Source organism: Emys orbicularis, chromosome 1, assembly GCF_028017835.1.
Source record: "Emys orbicularis isolate rEmyOrb1 chromosome 1, rEmyOrb1.hap1, whole genome shotgun sequence".
Classification (NCBI taxonomy): domain Eukaryota; kingdom Metazoa; phylum Chordata; order Testudines; family Emydidae; genus Emys; species Emys orbicularis.
The window spans coordinates 117061779-117086200 of record NC_088683.1 but is presented as its reverse complement, the minus strand read 5'-3'; the positions used below and the strand labels follow the sequence as shown (position 1 = coordinate 117086200).

At 43.3% G+C, this 24422-nt stretch overlaps 1 protein-coding gene across 1 annotated transcript in view; it reads right to left on the bottom strand.

The window, feature by feature from the left end:
• ERC1 (ELKS/RAB6-interacting/CAST family member 1) overlaps positions 1–24422 on the bottom strand; it is a 569800-nt gene that overhangs the window by 242632 nt on the left and 302746 nt on the right. The window contains exon 14 of the mRNA XM_065406940.1: positions 12791–12922. Coding sequence (XP_065263012.1) covers positions 12791–12922 — 132 coding nt within the window. The remainder of the gene's footprint in view (positions 1–12790; positions 12923–24422) is intronic.

The window sequence follows — 24422 nt, the reverse complement described above, 5'->3', positions numbered from 1 at the left end:
TGTAGAAATCCATGATTAAATCGAGTCTTTGTGACTAGTGATTTAAAACATGATTTAAATCAAATCCACCCTGGCTCCATCCTGCAGGACTTTATCCATAGAGCCCTGCAAATCGATGGGTATCCACTTTATATTCGTGGACCATTTTTGCGGATGGCCACTTGGGGATGCGGATATAAATTTTGTATCCGCACAGGGCTCTGACAGTAAGAGCCAGGCGGGCAGCTGTGAGGAACTGCAGCACGGACCCTCCACCTGTTCCAAACTAGTGCCCTAATAATTGGACCATCTTTCCTCTCTCATTGGAGGGAAGGTATGTAATTTCTTTTGGCCAGGTTTGTGAGGTTAGCAAGACTCCTGATTCCGGCATATTGAAAAAGATCAGATCTGTCTTGTAATCTTCCTGCATTACTCTGATCCATTATCAGGACCTCAAACTTCTGAATTATCCTATTACTCAGAATGGTGAAACCATCATTCAGTCTCTTTCTGTTTCCCACTCAGTCACTGCTGTCAAATTTGAGTTTTCTTATCTAAGCAGGAGTGGCCGTGATGGAATCAAAAGTCTGATTTACACCCAATTGTTCTGGTGTATGTAAGGCTGTGGTGGCTCACTGCAGTTGGTTTGGGACCACTGTCTAGGCACCAAGTCTGAAAATTCTGTATTCCTGAGCAGGTTAATGGAGTGCATAATTCTTGCAAAATAAGTATAATTTTTACTTACAGGGCATTTAGAAAGATCTACAGTGAGCACTACTGTACAGCAGAGAGGCACAGCACATGAGATGACAGAGAGTACGGCTAGACAGGACTGGGGGTTAACACAACAGTATTAAAGAGAAGGGGGAGGGATGTACGTAAATGAGGTTTCCTCATACCTTGAACCATTTAAAGCCAAAATGGTTGGCCTTATGCACTGTTTCATTTAATAGCTTCAGACAGGCAGTGAGTTGCAGAATGGTAGAAAATAAGATGAGCAGAATAGAGGGAAGAAAAAGCATGCAATTAAAAGCAAATTATAATCAGTATGGTCAACATTAACATTTAAAAAACCACAAACATCACGCTTATATCCAATCTAAAGCTGACAATGTATTATCATAGTTGCAACACACAAAAGAATCTGTCATTAATCTTCAAAACAAAAACAGAATCCCAGACTTGTAAAACTCTCAATTTTCAGAGGGAGATTTTTTCATAATTTATATAAACCTCCACAGAATGGGAAACAATGAGGACATTTTTAAAGTGAAGAAGGGAATGTGAGAAGGTTAAACAGCTGAAAGGAAATCCCCTTCCCACCTTAGAACAATGGCTACTTGCCATCCCTCCCCATTACCTAACTGCATTTAATACATACTGAAGCAAAACATTGTCAGGTAAAATAGGACAGGGCAGTTGACTTGGTGCTACGCAAAGTCACTGAGTGACAAGGTTGGTTTTCTCTTAACACTGTCTGCAAGTAACATAGCATTAGTTAAGGTCCCCTCAGTTTGCAACCTTGCTGGAAATAAAACACAGCTGTCATATATGACCCTGCTGGGGGTGTTGGTCTTCTCTCCCATTCCTGCCACTTACCACTCCCCTCTCCTCCCCTTTTTCTTCTTTTCAACAGCAGTGCATTCAACCCTTCTCTTCCCTTCCCTGTTACTGTCATCTACCGTCCATCCAACTCCTCCCTATCAACCCTCCTTTGCTTTCAGATCCAGGCTCTCTCTCTCTTCCTCTCCTCTCAATCTCCCACATGTCCTCAGTCACTAACTTCCATGTTACCGACCCATCCAACCCCTTGGCTGCACATTTCTTCACCTTCATGTCTTCATTTGACCTGCAGCCCTGGTTCAACTCTCCCATTCACCAAAAGAGGTGTTCACTTGAGTTGTTTTTCACCAAGCACTGCACTCTCTGTTGCTGAGTTCCCCCTCTCCAACCATCACCTGGTCTCTTTTAGCATCGCCCTCCAGCAACCCCCATCATGCCTTGCCACCTTCCGTGCCTTCCAGTCCACCAGCCTTGATGGCTTCTCATTTGCTCAGAATGATCTTCACTTGATCTAGTTGTTGATTGTCTCCATGCTTCTCTTTCCTTCACCCTTGTTTCTTCTGCCCCTCTCTCCTACTTGTAAGTTCTCGCCACCATCTCTCAGCCCTGACTCACTCCCAACTTTTGCTTCCTCCACTCCTACTCTTGTGCTGCAGAGCATCTCTGGTGGAATTCCTTTGACCAGACTGACTTCCTCTACTAGAAATCCATTCTCCCCTCTTTCAGTACTGACATATTCCTAACTAAACAACTCTACTTCCCCAGCTTAAATGAATCCACACTTGCAATCCCAACTGCCTTTTTGCCACTTTTGACTTACTCCTCAAACCCTTCACTTCTCTCTCTGATTACTTCCAAGAGGAAAATTACAAAACTATGTGACCTTCTCCCCGCGGCTTGCCTTTCCCACATATCTCTCCTTCTTCTCTGTCATTGTCATAACTATAAAGGGAAGGGTAACAGCTCTCCGGTGTACAGTACTAAAATCCCTCCTGGCCAGAGACTCCAAAATCCTTTTACCTGTAAAGGGTTAAGAAGCTCGGGTAACCTGGCTGACACCTGACCCAAAGGACCAATAAGGGGACAAGATACTTTCAAATCTTGGGGGGGGGGGGGGAAAGGCTTTTGTGTGTGCTCTTTGTTTTAAGTTGTTGTTCGCTCTTGGGACTGAGAGGGACCAGACACCAATCCAGGTTCTCCCCATCTTTCTAAACAAGTCTCTCTTATTTCAAACTTGTAAGTAAAAAGCCAGGCAAGGCGTCTTAGTTTTACTTTATTTTCTCAACTTGTAAATGTACCTTTTACTAGAGTGTTTATCTTTGTTTGCTGTACTTTGAACCTAAGACAGAGGGGGGTCCTTTGAGCTCTTTAAGTTTGATTACCCTGTAAAGTTATTTTCCATACTGATTTTACAGAGATGATTTTTACCTTTTTCTTTAATTAAAAGCCTTCTTTTTAAGAACCTGATTGATTTCTCCTTGTTTTAAGATCCAAGGGGGTTTGGATCTGTTTTCACCAGGAGTTGGTGAAAGGAAGGAGGGGGGAAGGGTCAATTTCTCCTTGTTTTAAGATCCAAGGGGGTTTGGATCTGTATTCACCAGGAGTTGGTGAAAGGAAGGAGGGGGGAAGGGTCAATTTCTCCTTGTTTAAGATCCAAGGAGTTTGGATCTGTATTCACCAGGGAATTGGTGAAAAGTTTCTAAAAGCTTCCCAGGGTAGGGAATGGTGGCAGCGGACCAGAACTAAGCTGGTAGTTAAGCTTAGAAGTCCTCATGCAGGCCCCCACACTTGTACCCTAAAGTTCAAAGTGGGGATACAGCCTTGACATGGTGGCAGCGGTGGAGATCGTTTTAAACCCAAAAGCCAGTAAGAGATTTTTTTTTGTTCCTTCTAGCTGCTTGGAAAGCAGAGCTGAAGGTAGATGCATATCTTATCTCTCCTTGCCTGAAGGCAGAGGTGTTAAGTTTTTTTTAACGAGGGCCTTTGTTAAGAGAAGGGTTCAAAGCGAGCAAACTTTGACTGGTAAAGGCAATTTACAAGCTGAATTGTTTTTTTTTCTTTTTACATCCTCGGGAGTAGCTTGTTAGAAAGTCTCTGTTAACTCAGCAGCAGCCAGAGCTAAGTACATCCCAGTTTCAGTCAACTGCAGAGGGGGTGACCCAGCACAAGAAAACAGGAAAATGACTACCAAAGAAGAAAAAGCTAAAGAGGAGGCCCACAAAAGAGCTATGGAGCTGAAAGAAAAAGAGATAGAGCTGAGAGACAGAGAAGAGAAAGCCAAAGAGGGGGCCCACAAGAGAGAGATTGAGCTGAGAGACCGAGAAGAGAAAGCCAAAGAGGAGGCCCACAAGAGAGAGATGGAGCTGAAAGAAAAAGAGATGGAGCTGAAAAAAAAAGAGATGGAGAACAGAGAAAAAGAAAGGAAGCATGAACTGGAAGTAGCAAAGGCTAAGCCGGATACAACAGCCCACCCCAACAACCCCTCTCCAGGTACCACTTCCCATCCCAGAAAATTCCCCACCTACAAGGCAGGCGATGATACTGAGGCCTTCTTAGAAAATTTTGAAAGGGCCTGCCTTGGATACAGCATCGCTGCAGACCAGTACATGGTAGAGCTGAGGCCGCAGCTCAGTGGACCCTTACCAGAGGTGGCAGCTGAAATGCCTAAGGAACACATGAACAGTTATGAACTTTTTAAAAACAAGGCCAGACTCAGAATGGGGCTAACACCCGAGCATGCCCGTCGGCGGTTCAGAGCCCTAAGGTGGAAACCAGATGTGTCATTTACCCGGCATGCCTACCACATTAACAAAAATTGTGATGCCTGGGTATCAGGAGCAAATGTTAAATCTCTGGAAGATCTGCTTTCCCTAGTAAAAATGGAGCAGTTTTTAGAGGGTGTTCCTGAGGAAATAGAAAGGTACATCCTAGATGGGAAGCCCAAAACTGTAACCGAGGCGGGGGAGATTGGAGCCAAATGGGTGGAGGTGACAGAAAAGAAAAAAGCTAGTAGCAGTTGGAGTGAATATCAGAAGGGGCAAGCCGAAACAAAACCTTATCACCGGGGACAACCCAAGGCCCCACCCACATCCCAAGGGAAACCCCAGACGCCTTCTCACCCCACCACACCAGTCTCCATCAACCAACATCGCCCCGGTGATACCTTAGCAGGGCGATGTTTTAAATGTAATGAACTGGGGCATATAAAGGCTCACTGCCCCAAGAACCCCAACCGATTACAGTTCATTACACCCCAATCACACCAAAGATCCCCAGACCCAGATGCCTCTCTCATACCCTCGGAGCGAAGGGAAACCTTGAGAGTGGGCGGAAAGAAGGTTATCGCTTGGAGGGACACTGGGGCACAAGTGTCAACTATCCACCAATCCCTAGTGGACCCCAAACTCATCAACCCGGAGGCTACAGTGACAATTCAACCCTTCGTGTCACAGTCTGTAACCTTGCCTACAGCCAAGTTGCATGTCCAGTACAAGGGCTGGTCAGGAATGTGGACTTTTGCAGTCTATGACAATTATCCCATTCCCATGCTGCTGGGGGAAGACTTGGCCAACCATGTGAAGCTAGCCAAGAGGGTGGGAATAGTCACCCGCAGCCAGGCTAAGCAAGCTTTCACCCCCATCCCTGTTCCTGAGCCGTCCACCAGGGCCCCGTCTGTTACACCAGAGACCCAAACAAAGGTGGTGGAACCGGATACCCTGCCAACGACTGCAACAGCCGTAGTGGATCCAATCCCAGAGACCCAGCCAAAGCCAGTCCCAGAACCGGAACTGGCAACGCAACCAGCACCAGAACCATTGCCAGCACTGAGTCCAGCGCTTGCAAGCCCGTCTACAACTCCAATGCCAGAGGGCACCAGCGAGTCTGAACTGGTGGAAGCAGCAAATAACCCTACCCAAGAGGCTCAGCCAGAGCCTGAAATACCACATAGTGCACCAGCGGACAGCGGTTCACAGTCAATGGAAACAGCCCCAGCACCTGCATCGCTTCCAGAGGGACCAAGCCCCAGTCCACAGTCCAAGGAGGAACTGATGTCTCCAGCATCAAGGGAACAGTTCCAGGCCGAGCAGGAAGCAGATGACAGCCTTCAGAAAGCTTGGGCGGCGGCACGGAGCACCCCACCGCCTCTCAGCTCTTCTAACCGATCCCGGTTTGTTGTAGAAAAAGGACTTTTATACAAGGAGACTCTTTCTGGTGGGCACCAGGAAGACTGGCATCCTCAAAGACAGTTGGTAGTTCCCACTAAGTATCGGGTAAAGCTCTTGAGCTTAGCCCATGATCATCCCAGTGGCCATTCTGGGGTGAACAGAACCAAAGACCGGTTGGGGAAGTCCTTCCACTGGGAGGGAATGGGCAAGGACGTTGCTAATTATGTCCGGTCTTGTGAGGTGTGCCAACGAGTGGGAAAGCCCCAAGACCAGGTTAAAGCCCCTCTCCAGCCACTACCCATAATTGAGGTCCCATTTCAGCGAGTAGCTGTGGATATTCTGGGTCCTTTCCCAAAGAAGACACCCAGAGGAAAGCAGTACGTACTGACTTTCATGGATTTTGCTACCCGATGGCCGGAAGCTGTACCCTTAAGCAACACCAGGGCTAAAAGTGTGTGCCAGGGATTAGCAGACATTTTTGCCAGGGTAGGGTGGCCCTCCGACATCCTTACAGATTCGGGAACTAATTTCCTGGCAGGGAACATGAAAAACCTGTGGGAAGCTCATGGGGTGAATCACTTGGTTGCCACCCCTCATCACCATCAAACCAATGGTCTGGAGGAGAGGTTTAATGGAACTTTGGGGGCCATGATACGTAAATTCGTAAATGAACACTCCAATGATTGGGACCTAGTGTTGCAGCAGTTGCTTTTTGCCTACAGGGCTGTACCACATCCCAGTTTAGGGTTTTCACCATTTGAACTTGTGTATGACCGCGAGGTTAAGGGGCCATTACAGTTGGTGAAGCAGCAATGGGAGGGGTTTACGCCTTCTCCAGGAACTAACATTCTAGACTTTGTAAGCAACCTACAAAGCACCCTCCGACACTCTTTAGCCCTTGCTAAAGAAAACCCAAAGGATGCTCAGGAAGAGCAAAAGGCCTGGTATGATAAACATTCCAGAGAACGGTCCTTCAAAGTAGGAGACCAAGTCATGGTCTTAAAGGCGCTCCAGGCCCATAAAATGGAAGCGTCGTGGGAAGGACCATTCACGGTCCAGGAGCACCTAGGAGCTGTTAACTATCTCATAGCCTCCCCCACCTCCAACATAAAGCCTAAGGTATACCATGTTAATTCTCTTAAGCCCTTTTATTCCAGAGAACTAAATGTTTGCCAGTTTACAGCCCAGGAAACAGATGACGCGGAGTGGCCTGAAGGTGTCTACTACGAAGGAAAAAGGAATGGTGGCATGGAAGAGGTGAACCTCTCCACGACCCTGGGACGTCTGCAGCGAGAGCAGATCAAGGAGCTGTGCACAAGCTTTGCACCGATTTTCTCAGCCACTCCAGGACGGACCGAACGGGCATACCACTCCATTGACACAGGTAATGCTCACCCAATTAGAACCCCACCCTACCGGGAGTCACCTCATGCCCAAGCGGCTATACAAAGGGAGATCCAGGACATGCTACAGATGGGTATAATCCGCCCCTCTACCAGTGCATGGGCATCTCCAGTGGTTCTAGTTCCCAAACCAGATGGGGAAATACGCTTTTGCGTGGACTACCGTAAGCTAAATGCTGTAACTCGTCCTGACAACTATCCAATGCCACGCACAGATGAGCTATTGGAAAAATTGGGACATGCCCAATTCATCTCTACTTTAGACTTAACCAAAGGGTACTGGCAAGTACCACTAGATGAACCCGCTAAGGAAAGGTCCGCCTTCGTCACCCAGGCAGGGGTGTATGAATTCAATGTACTCCCTTTCGGGTTGTGAAATGCACCCGCCACCTTCCAAAGACTTGTAGATGGTCTCTTAGCGGGATTGGGAGAATCTGCAGTTGCCTACCTCGATGATGTGGCCATTTTTTCTGATTCATGGACAGAACACCTGGAGCACCTGGAAAAAGTCTTCGAGCGCATCCGGCAGGCAGGACTAACTGTTAAGGCTAAAAAGTGTCAAATAGGCCAAAACAGAGTGACGTACCTGGGGCACCAGGTGGGTCAAGGAACTATAAATCCCCTACAGGCCAAAGTGGATGCTATCCAAAAGTGGCCGGTTCCAAGGTCAAAGAAACAGGTCCAATCCTTCTTAGGCTTGGCCAGATATTATAGGCGATTTGTACCACACTACAGCCAAATCGCCGCCCCGCTGACAGACCTAACCAGAAAGAAACAGCCAAATGCAGTTCAGTGGACTGATGAGTGTCAAAAGGCCTTTAACCAGCTTAAGGCAACACTCATGTCTGACCCTGTGCTAAGGGCCCCAAACTTTGACAAACCGTTCCTAGTAACCACAGATGCGTCCGAGCGGGGCGTAGGAGCAGTTTTAATGCAGGAAGGACCGGATCAAGAATTCCATCCTGTCGTGTTTCTCAGCAAAAAACTGTCTGAGAGGGAAAGCCACTGGTCAATCAGCGAAAAGGAATGCTACGCCATTGTGTACGCGCTGGAAAAGCTACGCCCATATGTTTGGGGACGGCGTTTCCAACTACAAACAGACCATGCTGCGCTACAGTGGCTTCATACCGCCAAGGGAAATAACAAAAAACTTCTTCGGTGGAGTTTAGCTCTCCAAGATTTTGATTTTGAAATACAACACATTTCGGGAGCTTCTAACAAAGGGGCTGATGCACTCTCCCGGGAAAGTTTCCCAGAGTTAACTGGTTAACAATTGTTCTTGGAATGAAACATATTGTTAGTTTTTATATAATCAGTAGTATGTCTAAAGGTACATGTGTCTTGTTAACTCTGTTTTCTCCTAGAACTCCAGGAAGAAATCACAGCCAGTGTGGAACCGAACGTCCAACACTATCTGTGATTTGGGGGGCGTGTCATAACTATAAAGGGAAGGGTAACAGCTCTCCGGTGTACAGTACTAAAATCCCTCCTGGCCAGAGACTCCAAAATCCTTTTACCTGTAAAGGGTTAAGAAGCTCGGGTAACCTGGCTGACACCTGACCCAAAGGACCAATAAGGGGACAAGATACTTTCAAATCTTGGGGGGGGGGGGAAAGGCTTTTGTGTGTGCTCTTTGTTTTAAGTTGTTGTTCGCTCTTGGGACTGAGAGGGACTAGACATCAATCCAGGTTCTCCCCATCTTTCTAAACAAGTCTCTCATATTTCAAACTTGTAAGTAAAAAGCCAGACAAGGCGTCTTAGTTTTACTTTATTTTCTCAACTTGTAAATGTACCTTTTACTAGAGTGTTTATCTTTGTTTGCTGTACTTTGAACCTAAGACAGAGGGGGGTCCTTTGAGCTCTTTAAGTTTGATTACCCTGTAAAGTTATTTTCCATACTGATTTTACAGAGATGATTTTTACCTTTTTCTTTAATTAAAAGCCTTCTTTTTAAGAACCTGATTGATTTCTCCTTGTTTTAAGATCCAAGGGGGTTTGGATCTGTTTTCACCAGGAGTTGGTGAAAGGAAGGAGGGGGGAAGGGTCAATTTCTCCTTGTTTTAAGATCCAAGGGGTTTGGATCTGTATTCACCAGGAGTTGGTGAAAGGAAGGAGGGGGGAAGGGTCAATTTCTCCTTGTTTAAGATCCAAGGAGTTTGGATCTGTATTCACCAGGGAATTGGTGAAAAGTTTCTAAAAGCTTCCCAGGGTAGGGAATGGTGGCAGCGGACCAGAACTAAGCTGGTAGTTAAGCTTAGAAGTCCTCATGCAGGCCCCTACATTTGTACCCTAAAGTTCAAAGTGGGGATACAGCCTTGACAGTCATAGATGCAGAAATTTCTCATCTGCTTTCCTCCTGTAACCCCTCCACTTGCCACATCCCATCTCCAGATCTCCCTTTTGCCCACCCTCATCCCTTTGCCCTTATCCTCTCTTTCTCCTCCTGCTCTTTCTCCTCACAATACAATCACACTTCAATCTCTCCAATCTTAAAAAACCCACCATTGACCCCACTTGTCTCTCCAACTGCTGCCCCATCTCCCTTTCATCTGTAAGCTCACTGAATGATCTGTTTACAATTGCTATCTGGCATTTCTCTCTTCAATTCCATCCTAGACCCTCTCTGATCCTGCTTCCACCCCAACACGCCACTGAAACTGCTCTTGCCAAGGTGTCTAGTGACCTCTTCCTAGCCAAACTCAGAACCAGTATTCCATCCACATCCTCTTTGAATTGTCAGCTGCATTGACACTGACTATGCTCTTCTTCTTGAAATCTTGTCTTCCCTTGGATTCTTTGAGTCCGTCCTGTCCAAATTAAAATCTTGGCTTCTCTCTGACATCTCATGGATGTCTAGCCATCAGCTCAAACTCAACATGGCTAACACAGAGATCTTAATCTCCCCTCCTCACTACCTCCTCTCTCATTTACTATGTACACCACCACTATCCTGCCTTTTTACTAATGCCAGCAACCTGAGTGTCTTCTTCAACTTGGCCCTCACTCCTGGTCCTCACATCCCCGCTATGTCTAAATCTCACAGATTCTTTCTGTATAACATATCTAAGAAACAGCCTTTCCCCTCCATCCACCGAGTTACAACTCTTATGCCAGCTCTCAACATCTTGTGTCTCAATTACTACAACATCGTTCTCACTGACCTTGATAAATGTAATTGTATCCTTCCCCCCACAATATCCATTCTGAATGCTGCCATAAAGATCAGTTTCCTAGTCCACTGCTTTGATCACAGAATCATAGAACTGGAACGGACCTTGAGACATCATTTAGTCCAGTCCCCTGCACTTAAGGCAGAACTAAGTATTATCTAGACCATCCCTGAAAGGTGTTTATCTAACCTGCTCTTAAAAATATCCAATGACTGAGATTCCACAACCTCCCTAGGCAATTTATTCCAGTGCTTAACCATTCTGAAAGAAAGTTTTCTCCAAATGTCCAACCTAAACCTCCCTTGCTGCAATTTAAGCCCATTGCTTCTTGTCCTATCCTCAGAGGTTAAGGAGAAGATTTTCCTCCTTGTAACAACCTTTTATGTACTTGAAAACTGTTATCGTGTCCGCCCTCAGTCTTCTCTTCTCCAGACTAAACAAACCCATGCTTTTCAATCTTTCCTCATAGGCCATGTTTTCTAGACCTTTAATCATTTTTGTTGATCTTCTCTGGACTTTCTCCAATTTGTCCACATCTTTCCTGAAATGTGGCGCCCAAAATTGGACACAATACTCCAGTTGAGGCCTAATCAGAGTGGAGTAGAGCAAAAGAATTACTTCTCATGTCTTGCTTACAACGCTCCTGCTAATACATCCCAGAATGATGTTTGCCTTTTTTTTTTGGGGGGGGGGGGGGGGCAACAGTGTTACACTGTTGACTCATATTTAGCTTGTGATCCACTACAACCCCCAGATTCCTTTCCGCAGTACTCCTTCCTAGGCAGTCATTTCCCATTGTGTATGTGTGCAACTGATTGTTCCTTCCTTAGTGGAGTACTTTGCATTTGTCCTTAATGAATTTCATCCTATTTACTTCAGACCATTTCTCCAGTTTGTCCAGATTATTCTGAATTTGAATCCTATCCTCCAAAGCACTTGCAACCCCTCCCAGCTTGGTATCATCTGCAAACTTTATAAGTGTACTCTCTGTGCCATTATCTAAATCATTGATGAAGATATTGAATAGAACCAGACTCAGAACTGATCCCCGTGGGACCCCCACTCGATATGCCCTTCCAGCTTGATTATGAGCTATTAATTACTACTCTCTGGGAACACTTTTCCAACCAGTTATGCACCCACCTTATAATAGCTCCATCTAGGTTATATTTCCCTAGTTTGTTTATGAGAATGTCATGCAAGACAGTATCAAAAGCCTTACTAAAGTCAAGATATACCACATCTACCACTTACCACTCTCCTCAAGGCTTGTCACCCTGTCAAAGAAAGCTATTAGGTTGGTTTGATATGATTTGTTCTTGACAAATCCATGCTGACTCTTACTTATCACCTTATTATCTTCTAGGTGTTAGCAAATTGATTGCTTAATTATTTGCTCCATTATCTTTCTGGGTACTGAAGTTAAGTTGACTGGTCTGTAATTCCCTGGGTTGTCCTTATTTACCTTTTTATAGATTGGCAGTATATTTGCCCTTTCCAGTCCTCTGGAGTCTCTCCCGTCTTCCATGACTTTTCAAAGATAATTGCTAATGGCTCAGATATCTCCTCAGTCAGCTCCTTGAATATTCTAGGATGTATTTCATCAAGCTGTGATAACTTGAAGACATGTGTACACAACCATGTCACCCTTCTCTTCGCATCCCTCCCATGAATTCCCCCCTTCTCAACTGCATGAAATATAAGAGACTTGTCTTCTCTTTCAAGTTCCTTCAGGGCCTATCCCTACCCTACCTATCATCTTTCATACCAAGATGTCAACTCCCACCCGACTCCGGCCCACGATACCAGTCTCTATCATCCATTTGTTATATTTTCAATCAAACACCTTCAGGCTTTCTCCCATGCTGCCCCTCGTGATTGGGAGGAGCTCCACATAATCATCCACAAAACTAACACATACTCTTCCTTCAAAATCCTCCTTACAACTCCTTTTCCATTATGCCTACAAAGAACTTGACAATGGCTAAGATGCTGGTGTGCTGAGACCATTGCCTATCATGCTGACTACTAATGTCTCATTGTTTCTTTGTACCCCCCATTCATTGTCCCTTGTCCTACACTTAGATTGTAAACTCTTTATGACAGGGACCATCCTTTTGTTCTGTGTCTGTACAGTGCCTAGCACAGTGGTGTCTTGTGTCTACGTTTAGTGCTCCTACGTGCTAAGGTAATACAAGTTAGTAATAATACAACATATATAGTACGGTATGTGTGAACACGTTTACACACAGGAATATATATTCGATGTATACAAGTCAGAGAGGAATGTCACACCAACCTCTCTTTCACGGCACTGAACACCACACACTCATTTAGTTTCAGGAAAGGACAGAAATGGACCCCATTAGTTAATGTCTGCACAGTGGTTTAGGATCCCCAGATGGCAAGGTACTATTCAAGAGCAAAGAATGATTACTACTACTTTATTGTCAGGCTGTACCTCTTACATGCCCAACAGCAACACCAGTGACTGTATAAGATTGCAGACCTGTTTCTCAGCATTAGTCCTGGCTGATTCCTCTTGTGCTAGCACCATTTCCCGCTCTGCAGTTATCTGCACACTCTCTCTCAGCGCCTCTTCCAATTCTTCAATCCGATCATCCTTTTTACGCAGGTTATCCTGGAAAATGATGGGAGACCAGGTGAAGTAGACTAATTTGGAAATAAGAATCAGAGCCCATTAACAACCAAGTGCTATGCCAACTAAATAGCTGCTCTCCCTCCCAGAGTGCAATTCCACATCAAAATATCTTCGCAAAAAAGGAAGGAAAGATGAAGTGAAGGAAGGAGGAGGAGGAATTGCATAATACAGTGAAGGAAAAATCTAGCAAAGCAAGACAGATGTGCTTGCCCTCTGCAACTGTGGTACCACAATCCTTTCAGATCAGACAGCACAGGTATGAGAGGGTTGTTTGTAAAGAAAAGGTTAGTGTGCAGTTCCAAAGAAGCTTAATAGCCAGCAGTGGTGGGACAATAGCAGCATTTGGATTCCCTCATGCACTCTCACAGGCAGGTGAGGCAGAAGGGAAACATAGCATTGCAATTTTGCAATTCACCATGTCCAGATGGAAAAAAATATTTTATTGTCTGAAGCAAATGTTAACCTAACAAGAAAACAGGACAAACATCTGTACAGTTTCAGCCAAGTTTAGCGTCAGTTTTTCATCAAATACTGTTGCATGAAAAACCCACTTGAAGTTCTGGTGGGAAGTCCAGTTTGGATTTCAGGCATCTGAAGTGTAATATCCCCATATACTTCATTCTTTGATTAAGAATTCTTCACAGCTGCAAGTTTAGGTGTCCTGCATATATTCAAAGGCCACTGAAGTGCACTACAGGGTCAGGAGGAAATATCAAAAACTATTTGTTTACACACACAATGTAATTTCAAAAAAGTAGTATCAAGGGAACTGAATTCCAGTTTTTACCAAGAGAATCTGCTCATATGAGATATTTCTGACAGTAAATGCACATCCCTGTGTTTGGAGTGATGGCTTGGCCACAAGATTGAAAAACAAGCCACTTTAGGCTGGTCAGGATACTTTGATTTCTTGAAGTGTGGCAGCCGCTGATTTTAAAATAATCAACTAAAACAAGCAAGCTGGGGACACATTCTATGCATCTTTGGTGTTGCGGGCTATGTTAGCTCACACAGTAATCACCAGCATTAGAGATCTAATTTTAAAGTAACCACAAGGACTTCTTAGACTACTTCTCTGCAGTAGTAGACCTTGTAATGGAGAGACCATACTCTCTCATTCATATGAATACCTTGCTTCTCACATCCCACTTGCTATCTGATAAGTAGCTGATGAGGGAAGAAGTGGTGGCAAACCTATGCCTTTGTTTTCTGTCCTTTCAGATCTTGGTGTTGAAATCCTCCCACTGTTCCTCTGGAAGTATTTTACAGCACACGAAGTGTGAGAAATAACAATTGATTTTGAAGAGGTTTGGTTCTGAATCCGCCATTCTGATAATGTTACTGAGTTTAAAGAAGGATCTTATTCCTAGATGTCCATCTCCAAGGAATTGGGCTGTGTCCCCCACAAGAGCTGAGCAGTGCAGACTGATGCTGATTCTCTCTCAAGCTTGTCACTTCTAATCATCCTGTTCCAATACAGCTGTATATCAGCCTGCCAAGAGAGCTGTGCAGATCTCTGGCACCACTGTCAAGTGGAGACAGTCTAATGGGACCTGTCCAGCCAGCAGGAATCTACAACACTTGGCTAGCTTTCAAAAAGGTATTCAAGATACTTTCCTATAGTGCTTGCTGTTCAAAGAAGAATGTAAATGAAATGGATTTACAGGGGGGCAATGGCCAGTTCAATTACAATAGAGTTTCCCACAAAACTAATGGACAGGTTTTCACATTAAAAATTTATGCTGCATGAGTAAGATTACACCCCTTGTTGAGTCCTTTTGATGCACTGATAAAATCTTCCAATGTTCTCAAAACTACGTAGGGGTTTGCAGTTAGTCAACTCAAAGTCTTCCCCTCAAAAAAGAATGAAATAGTGAGTTCCCAAAAAAATCTCATCATAGAGTATTAATTCTGCCAGGCTTGAAAAATGTCAGTGTTGTTGACTACACTCTTTCAAATCTTCTCCCTGGTTAGGCTGTAGAGTTTGGGACTGTCCATTCCATTTCACTGCACAGGATCTGGTAAGGCCCATCTAAACAGCTGTGTGCAACTGGAAAGGGGTTTATAAGAAGGAAGTTGGCATATAAAGTTAAATCTAAACATACATGCTCTTCTGTGCATTTACGAGCTCCAGGTACCCAGCCTAGTAAATTGGTCCATTCAGAAAAGTAAACTTTGGAGGACAGAAATAAGAGCTATTGGGTCCTATTGGTGATGCCAGAACAGGCTGGAACAGCGCTTTGGTACTTGCATGTGAAAATCTTTGCTGCTGTGTCTATTTGGAAACTGCTATTTGAAATAAATGTGAGAAAGATATTTTGCATATTAATGTTATCAGCAAAATCTCTACAGCATGTGTTTAATTACTTTCCCTAAAATGCCACTCAGACATTCAGGCATCCTCTGAAAACATTTATGCAGATGCTGGAGTGCTAGGCAATACTGGAAAATGCACAGTGTGCATTCATGCAAACAACTGTCAAAAAATCACCCTCTTCACCTTCAGCATATGAGCCACCTACAGTCTATTCAGTAAGTAGAGTTTAGTTATAACTTTTTTCTTCCAGTCTATTAGACAAACGTGCTGAGAAAAGTCATGGAAATTTCCTCTAACTTATATTCACTCCACTATGAGCCTTCCTTCCCACCTGTCCCTATAAAACAATGTCAATGTCGGAAATGAGTAGCAGAGCGCCTGACAAACCCACACAGTACTGGTATTCCAAAGCATAGCATAGTGAGTTTTTGTTAGACTACAGCATTAATTATTCTGTTCCTTGCTCCTTGGTCCATCAAAATTTTTTTTGGTCCGAGTTGTTTTTAGATGTAAAACATGGAACTGGAGAGAAAAAAAAAGAAAAAAAAAATCAGTTCTGTAGTAAGTAGAAAAACCAAGTGATAGATGGGGCCCTTTATGGGAGGAAAATCTCTCTTGCAGATTTTTCTGTTTTGCACCTAGGTATCACAATGATTGGGCAATTTATAAAAACCTAAAGAGAAATCTCCAACTTTCACCAGAGAGCTACATGAAAATACAGGAGGAAAAAGTCTTCTCGTGCGAGTTTGATTTTCATAACAGTTGATATATGGGGGTCACAAATGGATTTAGATATTGCCCTTGAAGAAGGAAGAAATAAGAATGCTTTGCACTTTCAAGTGGATCTGAGTTGAATGGTGAGTGACATTTGCTTTTTGGTGCTTTGATGACAAACTTGAGTAATATTTAGTAGTTGAGCGAAGCGACAAATGGATACAAATCAACATTTTTGTCCTCTGCAAAAACATCTACCACCTCAGTATTCTCCACCATGCTAACAATACTAACAGAACAGTTATAAAATGGTAGAGCAAACTGCAAAGTACAGAAATTACATGTAAAATGTTCCCCAAGACCATCCTTACTGAAAGAAAAGGAGGGTTGAGAAAAAGACAGAGATGGGAGCAGGCCTTTGGGAAGGTCAGGCTCCCAATTCAGGGATCACAGTCTTAGGCTGAACCCAACTGCGGGTTGTTTTTATTTTTGCTTTCTATTTACATAAAAATGTTACTTTCAGTAACCCTGGGGGAAAAGATATTACTGACTACAACTGTCTTTTTCCTACTGAATCACTCCACTGGTTTATGGTGCCCTTGTAGAAAAAAATATAAATTTTTAATTCGACGGATGTCCTGGGAAACTCAAGATGTATTTCTACCAGCCACCCATCAAACCGCAGTCGTATATAGGAGCAGAATTGTCACAACATTACAACATGATCAGAAGCAAGACCAATACACCTCTTTGGATAAAGGAAATCAGATACAGGGCATGGCCCAATGTAGTAAAAGAAAAATAACAATCACATGATTTTTCAGATGCTCATACATCAGACAAGTTAACTGATCCACTGGAGTAGTGGATTGGAGGGGACGAAAAGCTGTCTGGCAAATGCATTCATTACATTTTGATATTGATGGCAAAACTGCAGGTACATAAAATAAAAACAATAAATTGTCAGTGCTTCTCCCTGAATTATACAATGCATCATTTGGTATTTTGACCTGCAATAAGCTGAAGTCCTGAGAGTTTTTACAGATTGACAGTAGTTCCTGACCAACTCTAAAGCTAGGTCTACACTGCAGCGGGGTTCCGACCTAAGATACGCAACTTCAGCTACGTGAATACCGTAGCTGAAGTTGCATATTTTAGGTCGGCTTACCTAGCGGTGAGGACGCGGGAAAGTCGACCGCTGCCGCGCTGCCGCCGACTCCGCTGCCGCCTCCTGCCGAGGTGGATTTCCGGAGTCGACGGCAGAGCGATCAGGGATCGATTTTACCGCGTCTTGACTAGACGCGGTAAGTCGATCCCCGAAAAACCGATTGCTACCCGCCGGATCGGCGGGTAGTGAAGACAAAGCCTAAGAACACCATTCAGAAAATGCTGTTAAAATTATGCTGAGAAATTCCTTCAAAGTGTCAGTGTGCGTGCAAGCACACGCACACATATATAAAATAAATACGAAAATATTTGAAATGAAAAGTAAAAAAATTAAAATAAAAGAACCATAATTTAAAATGCTTGACAGCAGAAGTTAATGAAACATGGAAAGAAGAAAAGAGTCAGGAAATTCTGCACTACTCAGAACAAAATCTCTACAACCACCTACCTCAGTGAGACAGAGGGGGGGGGGCGAGGAGAGGATAAGCCTCCCGCCCCCCACTTCCAGATAGTTAAATATGTCTGTAAAATGTTATGCCAAAGCATGTGATGGGAAACGTGCTTTTATCACCAAGAATTAATTACACAGAAGCTGACACACAGGTTAAGCATCGCTAAAAAACACACAGTGGCCAATGTGGATGGAATAAATACAGATGAAACTAATTCCATTGCTGGAGAACAACTGAACTAAGTTTGTGAACTGAAAGAAACAGCACAGAAAAGCAGCAACAATTACACACAAAACTGTAGCCCTATAATAGCTTGTGCACTGATTAACAACAGGCAACCATATCTAGTGCCAGAAGAGTATAAAGCCCCACCAGTGGGTCTGAGATCAGAGAAACATCAATGAAGTCAAAGTCCCTTTTGGGGTAAAATTATATCAAACAGAAGTAATCCTAGTAGCAAAATACAACTACATCTAAATGCTTCTCCCTAAAAGATATATAAATTGAAAAACACCAGGAATTTACAAACTGCAAAAAAATAGGCATACTAGAAAGACAGACTAATTGTATACATAATCCAGTCACAATACTCTGTTTGGCCATGGCACAACTAGTGTGAGCCAATTAATTCTTTTAGAGTTCCGGGGGGGGGGGGGGGGGGGGGGAACCCATTGAGAATAAAACTAAAATTAACTCAAGCACAACTTTATTCTTCACATTCCTGGAATATATTCATCCTGTTTTGATAACTCATTTGGAAAATTCTTAACAAAACCCATGAAAGGATGCACATTACTACTGCAGCCTCAAGGATCACAGCAACTAGGTTTCAGAATATTATGCAAGGAATCTCCAACAATTGTGTGGGAAATCTGCAGTCAACCTTTGATTCCTTCAGAGTTTGTGTCCTTAGGTATCTTCTGTGCTATCACTCAAAGTTGTGAGAATTTTTAAAAAGACTATCTCTGAAAGCGAATCAGCCATATTCAACATCAAGAGCAATCTAAAGCACAGAGAGGTTTGTACGTAACAATGGAGCAGGATCCTGACCAATGCTAACTGAAGTAACAGGTCTATTATAAGATTCTGTACTCCCCATATGCCTTGCTTCCCTCTCTGGATTAGCCTGAAACTGGATTTCATTGCACCTTAGAAACTGGAAGAAGAAAGAAAGAAAGAGAGGTAGCTGTAGATAAGTGTTAAACAGAAGGCCCAGAATCAAAGTAAAAGGAAGAACGGGTTAAATAAGACTAGTAGAAACTGGCAATTTCTCTCTCGTATAGCTACCACGCCTTGTACACTTCTTTCCAGTTAGTTTAAGTTTGGTGCCCCGAACACGAATCAGAATGGTATGTTGATATTATATAGGTATTTCTCACTAGTAAAAGCCAAGACAGACTAAAAGTTCATGCCAATACTAACATCCAGGTTTACCATTTAGCAGTTCGTACAGGATGCCAACAGCTTTAACATTTCACTTCAGCTGCTACAAATTACCACTTCTGTATTTGTTAAAGCCAACAGGGGCCATGATTCTGTACCACCACACTGGGTCACTGCCTCACCTATTGACTGACAGCCATTGCTGAGATTGCAGCTGGTAACAATGCTCTGAAAGGAGCAAATAAGGCTTCCGTAATTGTGTTTTTGTGGGGGATAAGTAGGGGTAGACTACTGTAAAAAGATTTCATCACCTATAAATCAGAAGTGTGACTCAGACTCCTAAATTCCTGTGGGTTTAAGGCAAAAGCAGCAACAGATGTAACTAACAGCACTTCAAAATATTAACGAGACGCTTGAACACATAAGTGACTTCCCTGATGACCCCCACACACCCTGCTGAACTCTGTTTCCTGACATCAGTCCTGTCATCATCATTGTACTAATATATCACAGTAGTTGTAAGACACACCTTCTGCCCCACTTCCAATCCAAACATTCAGTAAGAAGAGAGCAGTCAAAGAAACAGGCATGGAAAAATGTCTAAAAAAGTTCATTCCCATCCTCCCTTACTTAAATTAAAAATAAAAATACTTGTTGGTACAGTAATTCTACAGAAGTGTTTACACAGCAATTAAATGGCTGAATTTACTGAGTCTCTTCGTTTCTCAGCTACAGACAACTATTTCAGAGGGTTTCACATTTATCACCCCAGACAAGCAGTTTCCTCCCCCTTCAACACTCCATGTCCCTTTCTGACTCTTCACTATAGTAAAGCAGCAGATTTATTTGTTAAGACTGAAGAGCTGCTTCCTTTAGAGCAAGCACCACTTACCAGATAGGACTAACATGTTAGGAGGATATTAATGCTAACCTCTGTTCATTTTCCTTAAAGTAAAGAGACAGTAATTCCTTATTACCTTTACCCTACGCATTCTTCCTCCTCCCTCTCCCATCCCAATAAAAGTTCATTAAAATCATTTGATATGTCAGAATTCAATTACCAACAACCCTCATGCTTGTTGGGGGAAAAAGAAACAACTGAAGACAGATGCATCAATGAAGCCAATTTCAAGAAAAGCAACTGTTTCGGGTGCAGACAGGATTCTGTTACACACCAGATTTTTTTTATTATTATTCTAAGGAAATGCTTTTTCTTAAACATTAAAAGATGTCCTTTCTTCTCTCAACTCTTTTTTCAGTCAGTGCACAGATCAGGATGGCCTCAACTATTAAAAACTGAAGTCATGACAAGAGATGCATTTGATTCTAAAAATAAAAACCACATACATTTATATAGTCACACATTGTGTGTATAATGATGAACATTATAAAAAAAATGTCCTGAATCTCAATCCAGTTAGATCAAACAGTATCAAGACTTTTTTTGGTTTGGTTTACTACGTAATAACTAGGTATCATGCCTCTGGCCAATAGTTTAGTAACCATGAGCATAATTATAAGATGAAATAGCTTTTTGTTCAAAAATAATAGACAGACATTTACATTAAATAAACAAGATAGCCTACAATAATACAGGATAATTAGATTGTGAGTTTCTTGCATTGCTTTGGTAGAGAAGTCCTGCTTCTCCATAACTGAAAGGGTTTTGATGACATTTTAGTTAAGATTTGTTTTCTCAGGCGCTGATCCAAAGCCCATTCAAGTCAATGAACATCTTTTCATTAACTTGAATGGGCTTCGGATCAGGTCTCTAGCTCTTCCCTGGCAGTTTATTTTGACACCAAGGTCCATCTATTGTTCTTGATATAGAACTCAAAGATGTTCCTGATCTTCAATGGCACGGCCACCTGCTTTAGAGGCAATATTAGAATCTCAAATAAATTAGGGCCAATTGTTCAGGAAGAAAACAAATGATTTATAGGTGCTGCATCGCTCAGTTGACTTAATCATGCAGAATACCAACCTGTATATGAACTGTGGACCTGAGCACAACACTGAAAAGGCAGAGTTAAAAATTAGATTTTTAGAAATCAGAATAATGAAAAATCCTGAAAATGCCCCAGAAGATGGACAGGACCAACAGAAGACACTAAGAAGGTTTTCTTTTTGATCATTCGTGGTGAATTTCCCAGACTATTTGGAGAAAAAGTTTATTTTAAAGACATTTTCAGCTGTATGCCATCCAGATTATGTAAATGTATGTAGATGTCTTCACCTGGGCTATCAAGATTACATCAGTATGGACAAGAGAAAATCTCTTGTAATTCTGAAAATATTCCTTTTTCACAACACTTAAAAATGCTTCTGTAGGTGGACTGGATTAAGATCTTCAAGATGTGTTGCACATGTCCATTCCACTCTTGGATTTATGTGCCTAGCGCAAAGGCATCAGAAACTTTTCCCCTCAGCGGTACTCACTGGGACTCTTGAGGGTCCCCTTGCTGTTATGTGCCACTGCGTGCAGATGCTCTGCGTGCAGATACAAAGGACAGAGCCGCCCCAGACTCCTTCAGTTCCTTCTCGCCAGAGATCCGATGTAGATGGATAGGAAGGCAGGTTGTGGAATAGACATGTGCAACACATCTCCAAGAACAACAGTTACTGAATAGTTTAGTAACTGTTTTTTCTTCTTCGAGTAATTGCTTACGTGCATTCCATTCTTGGTGACTCACAAGCCATAAGAACAGGAGATGTGATTACAGTCTATTTCAATAAAGATTGGAGAACAACCCATGCAACTCTAGCATTGTCACTGCAGTCTTGAGCCACAGCGTAGTGGGAGGAAAATGTGTGGACTGAGGACCACATTGCTGCTCTACAAACGTCTGCAATTGGAACTTGTGACAGAAAAGCTGGATGAGGCCAATTGCAACCTTGTCAAATGAGCTGCAACTCAGCTAGGCGGAGTGACATTAGCCAAGTCATAGTACATATGTATACAGGAGGCATTCCAGGAAGAAATTCTCTGGGTAGAGACTGACCATCCTCTTATTCTGTCTGCCACTGCTATGAACAGCTAGGAGGATTTACAGAAGTACCTGGCTCTGTCCAGGTAGAATGCTAGAACTCTTCTGACATCCAAGGTTTGCAAATGCTCTTCTTCCCTGCTTGTATATGGCTTTGGTAGGATACGGGCAAATAAACTGGCTGATTGATGTGGAAAGATGACACCATCTTTGGGATGAACTTTGGATAAGGACACGGGTAAACCTTGTCCTTAAAAAAAGATTGTATGTGGAGGCCGAACATTGAGGAATGCAGCTCCCCTACTCTTCTGGCCAAGGTAATGGCCACCAAAAATGCTACCTTCATTGATAGATGCAGCAGAGAGCAGGTAGCCAATGCTTCAAACGGGGAACCCATAAGACTTGACGATACTAAGTTTAGATCCCACAGGGGAACAGAGTCTTGTACTTGAGGATATAATTTGACTAAGCCTTTCAAAAACCTTATGAACATGTCATTGGAGGAAAAAGTGATTGTCCACTTTAGGGAGGAATGTTGAAACAGCTGTCAGATGTACTTTGATTAAACAAACTACCAACTCTTGGTGTTTCAGGTACGATAAGTAGTCCAGGATACGTTGAACTGAAGATTGGCCAGAGATACCCCATACTAGCCAGACTACATGGAAAAATGTCTCAATTTAGAGAGGTAATTAGCTCTTGTAGAAGGCTTTCTACGATTTAGCAGGATCTCTTGAACCTCTTTTGAGCAAGACCGCTCTCTAGTATCCAGACATGGTGCATCCTTGCAGTTAAATGAAGGGACCAGGATCTTGGGAAATTAGGTCCAAGTCTAGGGGACGTGAAACTGGAGGTTTCACTGACAGCGCCAGGAAAGTGGACAACCAGTGTTGATGGGCCCATGGTGGGACTATAAGTATGACTGTGGCGTGGTACTAACTTATCGTTAGTAATACTGTGTGAATGAGCAGGATTGGTGGAAAAGGATGGAGGAGTCAGCCTGATCATGACAGTAAAAACACATCTGTCATGTGACCCCATAGGGAACAGAGCTGCCAACAATTTCTGTTGGACTTTGTTGCAAACAGGTCTCCTTGGGGAAACCTCCACTGCTGGAAGATGTATCTGTCCACATCTGGACAAAGAGACTACTCATGGTGACTCAAACGATTTTGAGTGATCTGCTAGATCATTTTGGACCCCGGCAGGTAAAATGCTTCTAGATCTATTGAGTTGGCAGTGCTCCCAGAGTAGAGTCTCCTCTTGACAGAGTGGAGAAGAACAGGCTCCCCACTGCTTGTTGAGATAGAAGATTGCCACGATATTGTCTTGTGAGGACTAACATGCTGCTTCCCCTGATCTGCAATAGAATTACAGCAGTGTGACAGTGTTTAGTTCTCTGACACTGATATGTAAAGCTAAGTCTTCTGAAGCCATAGAACCTGAGTCTGTAGAGAACCCAGGTGGGCACCCCATCCTAGAGCAGATGCATCTGTCATTAGTGTGAGCATCAGTTGCGGGTGGGCAAATGGAATATCTATACATACACTGGCTGGATTTGTCCACCAATCTAGGGAGGTGAGGACATGGGAAGGCATTCCCACCACTAAGTCTAGCTGATGGCGATTTGGAAAGTAGACTGATGCCAGCCAGCCATTCAGAGTACTCAGGGGCAGTCCAGTGTCTTGCATCACATAGGTGCAAGAGATCATATGTCCCAGAAGCCTCTAACGGTTTTGTGCTGTTGTGATCAGGTGAGAGTTCAAACGTATAACAATTGATCACATTGCCTAGAACCTGGAGTCTGGTAGAAAGGTCCTGGTTTGAAATGAGACCAATATAGCACTTATAAACCTTATCTTCTGGACCAGGGAGAGGAGACTATTTTTCTGTGTTGATTAATAGTTCCAAGAAATTGAACGTTGAATGGATCAGGACAACATTGCTTTGTGCTTGCAGTTTGGATTGGCCCTGAACAAGTCAGTTGTTCAGAGAGGGGTAAACCTCAACTCCCAATCTTTGGAGGAATGCAGCTACTACTGGAAGAGTTCCTAAAGGGTCTAGTTCTATTCAAATAAAAGGACAAAGCCCTGCGTACATCCAACATATGCATTGTGGATTCAAAGGAATTTGCATACGGTTTAGGAAAGAAGGTTGGTAGGTGTATAGGTTCATTGATGTGGAATGACGAATACCTTTGGAAGAAATCTGGGGTGTAGTCAGAGGGTAACTTTGTCCTTAAAAAATAATGTGTAGGGTGGGTCCACCATGAGAGCTGCTATTTCTCCTGCACGTCTGGCGGAGGTAATTGCCACTAAGAATGTTGTTTTCATAGAGAGGTGTAAGAGAGAGCAAGTGGCTAGGGGTTCGAATGGTTGTTGCGTTAAGCAGGTTAATACTATGTGAAGATCCCAGGCAGGGGTAGGAGTTTAATGTCCGGGTATACGGATTGGAGCCCT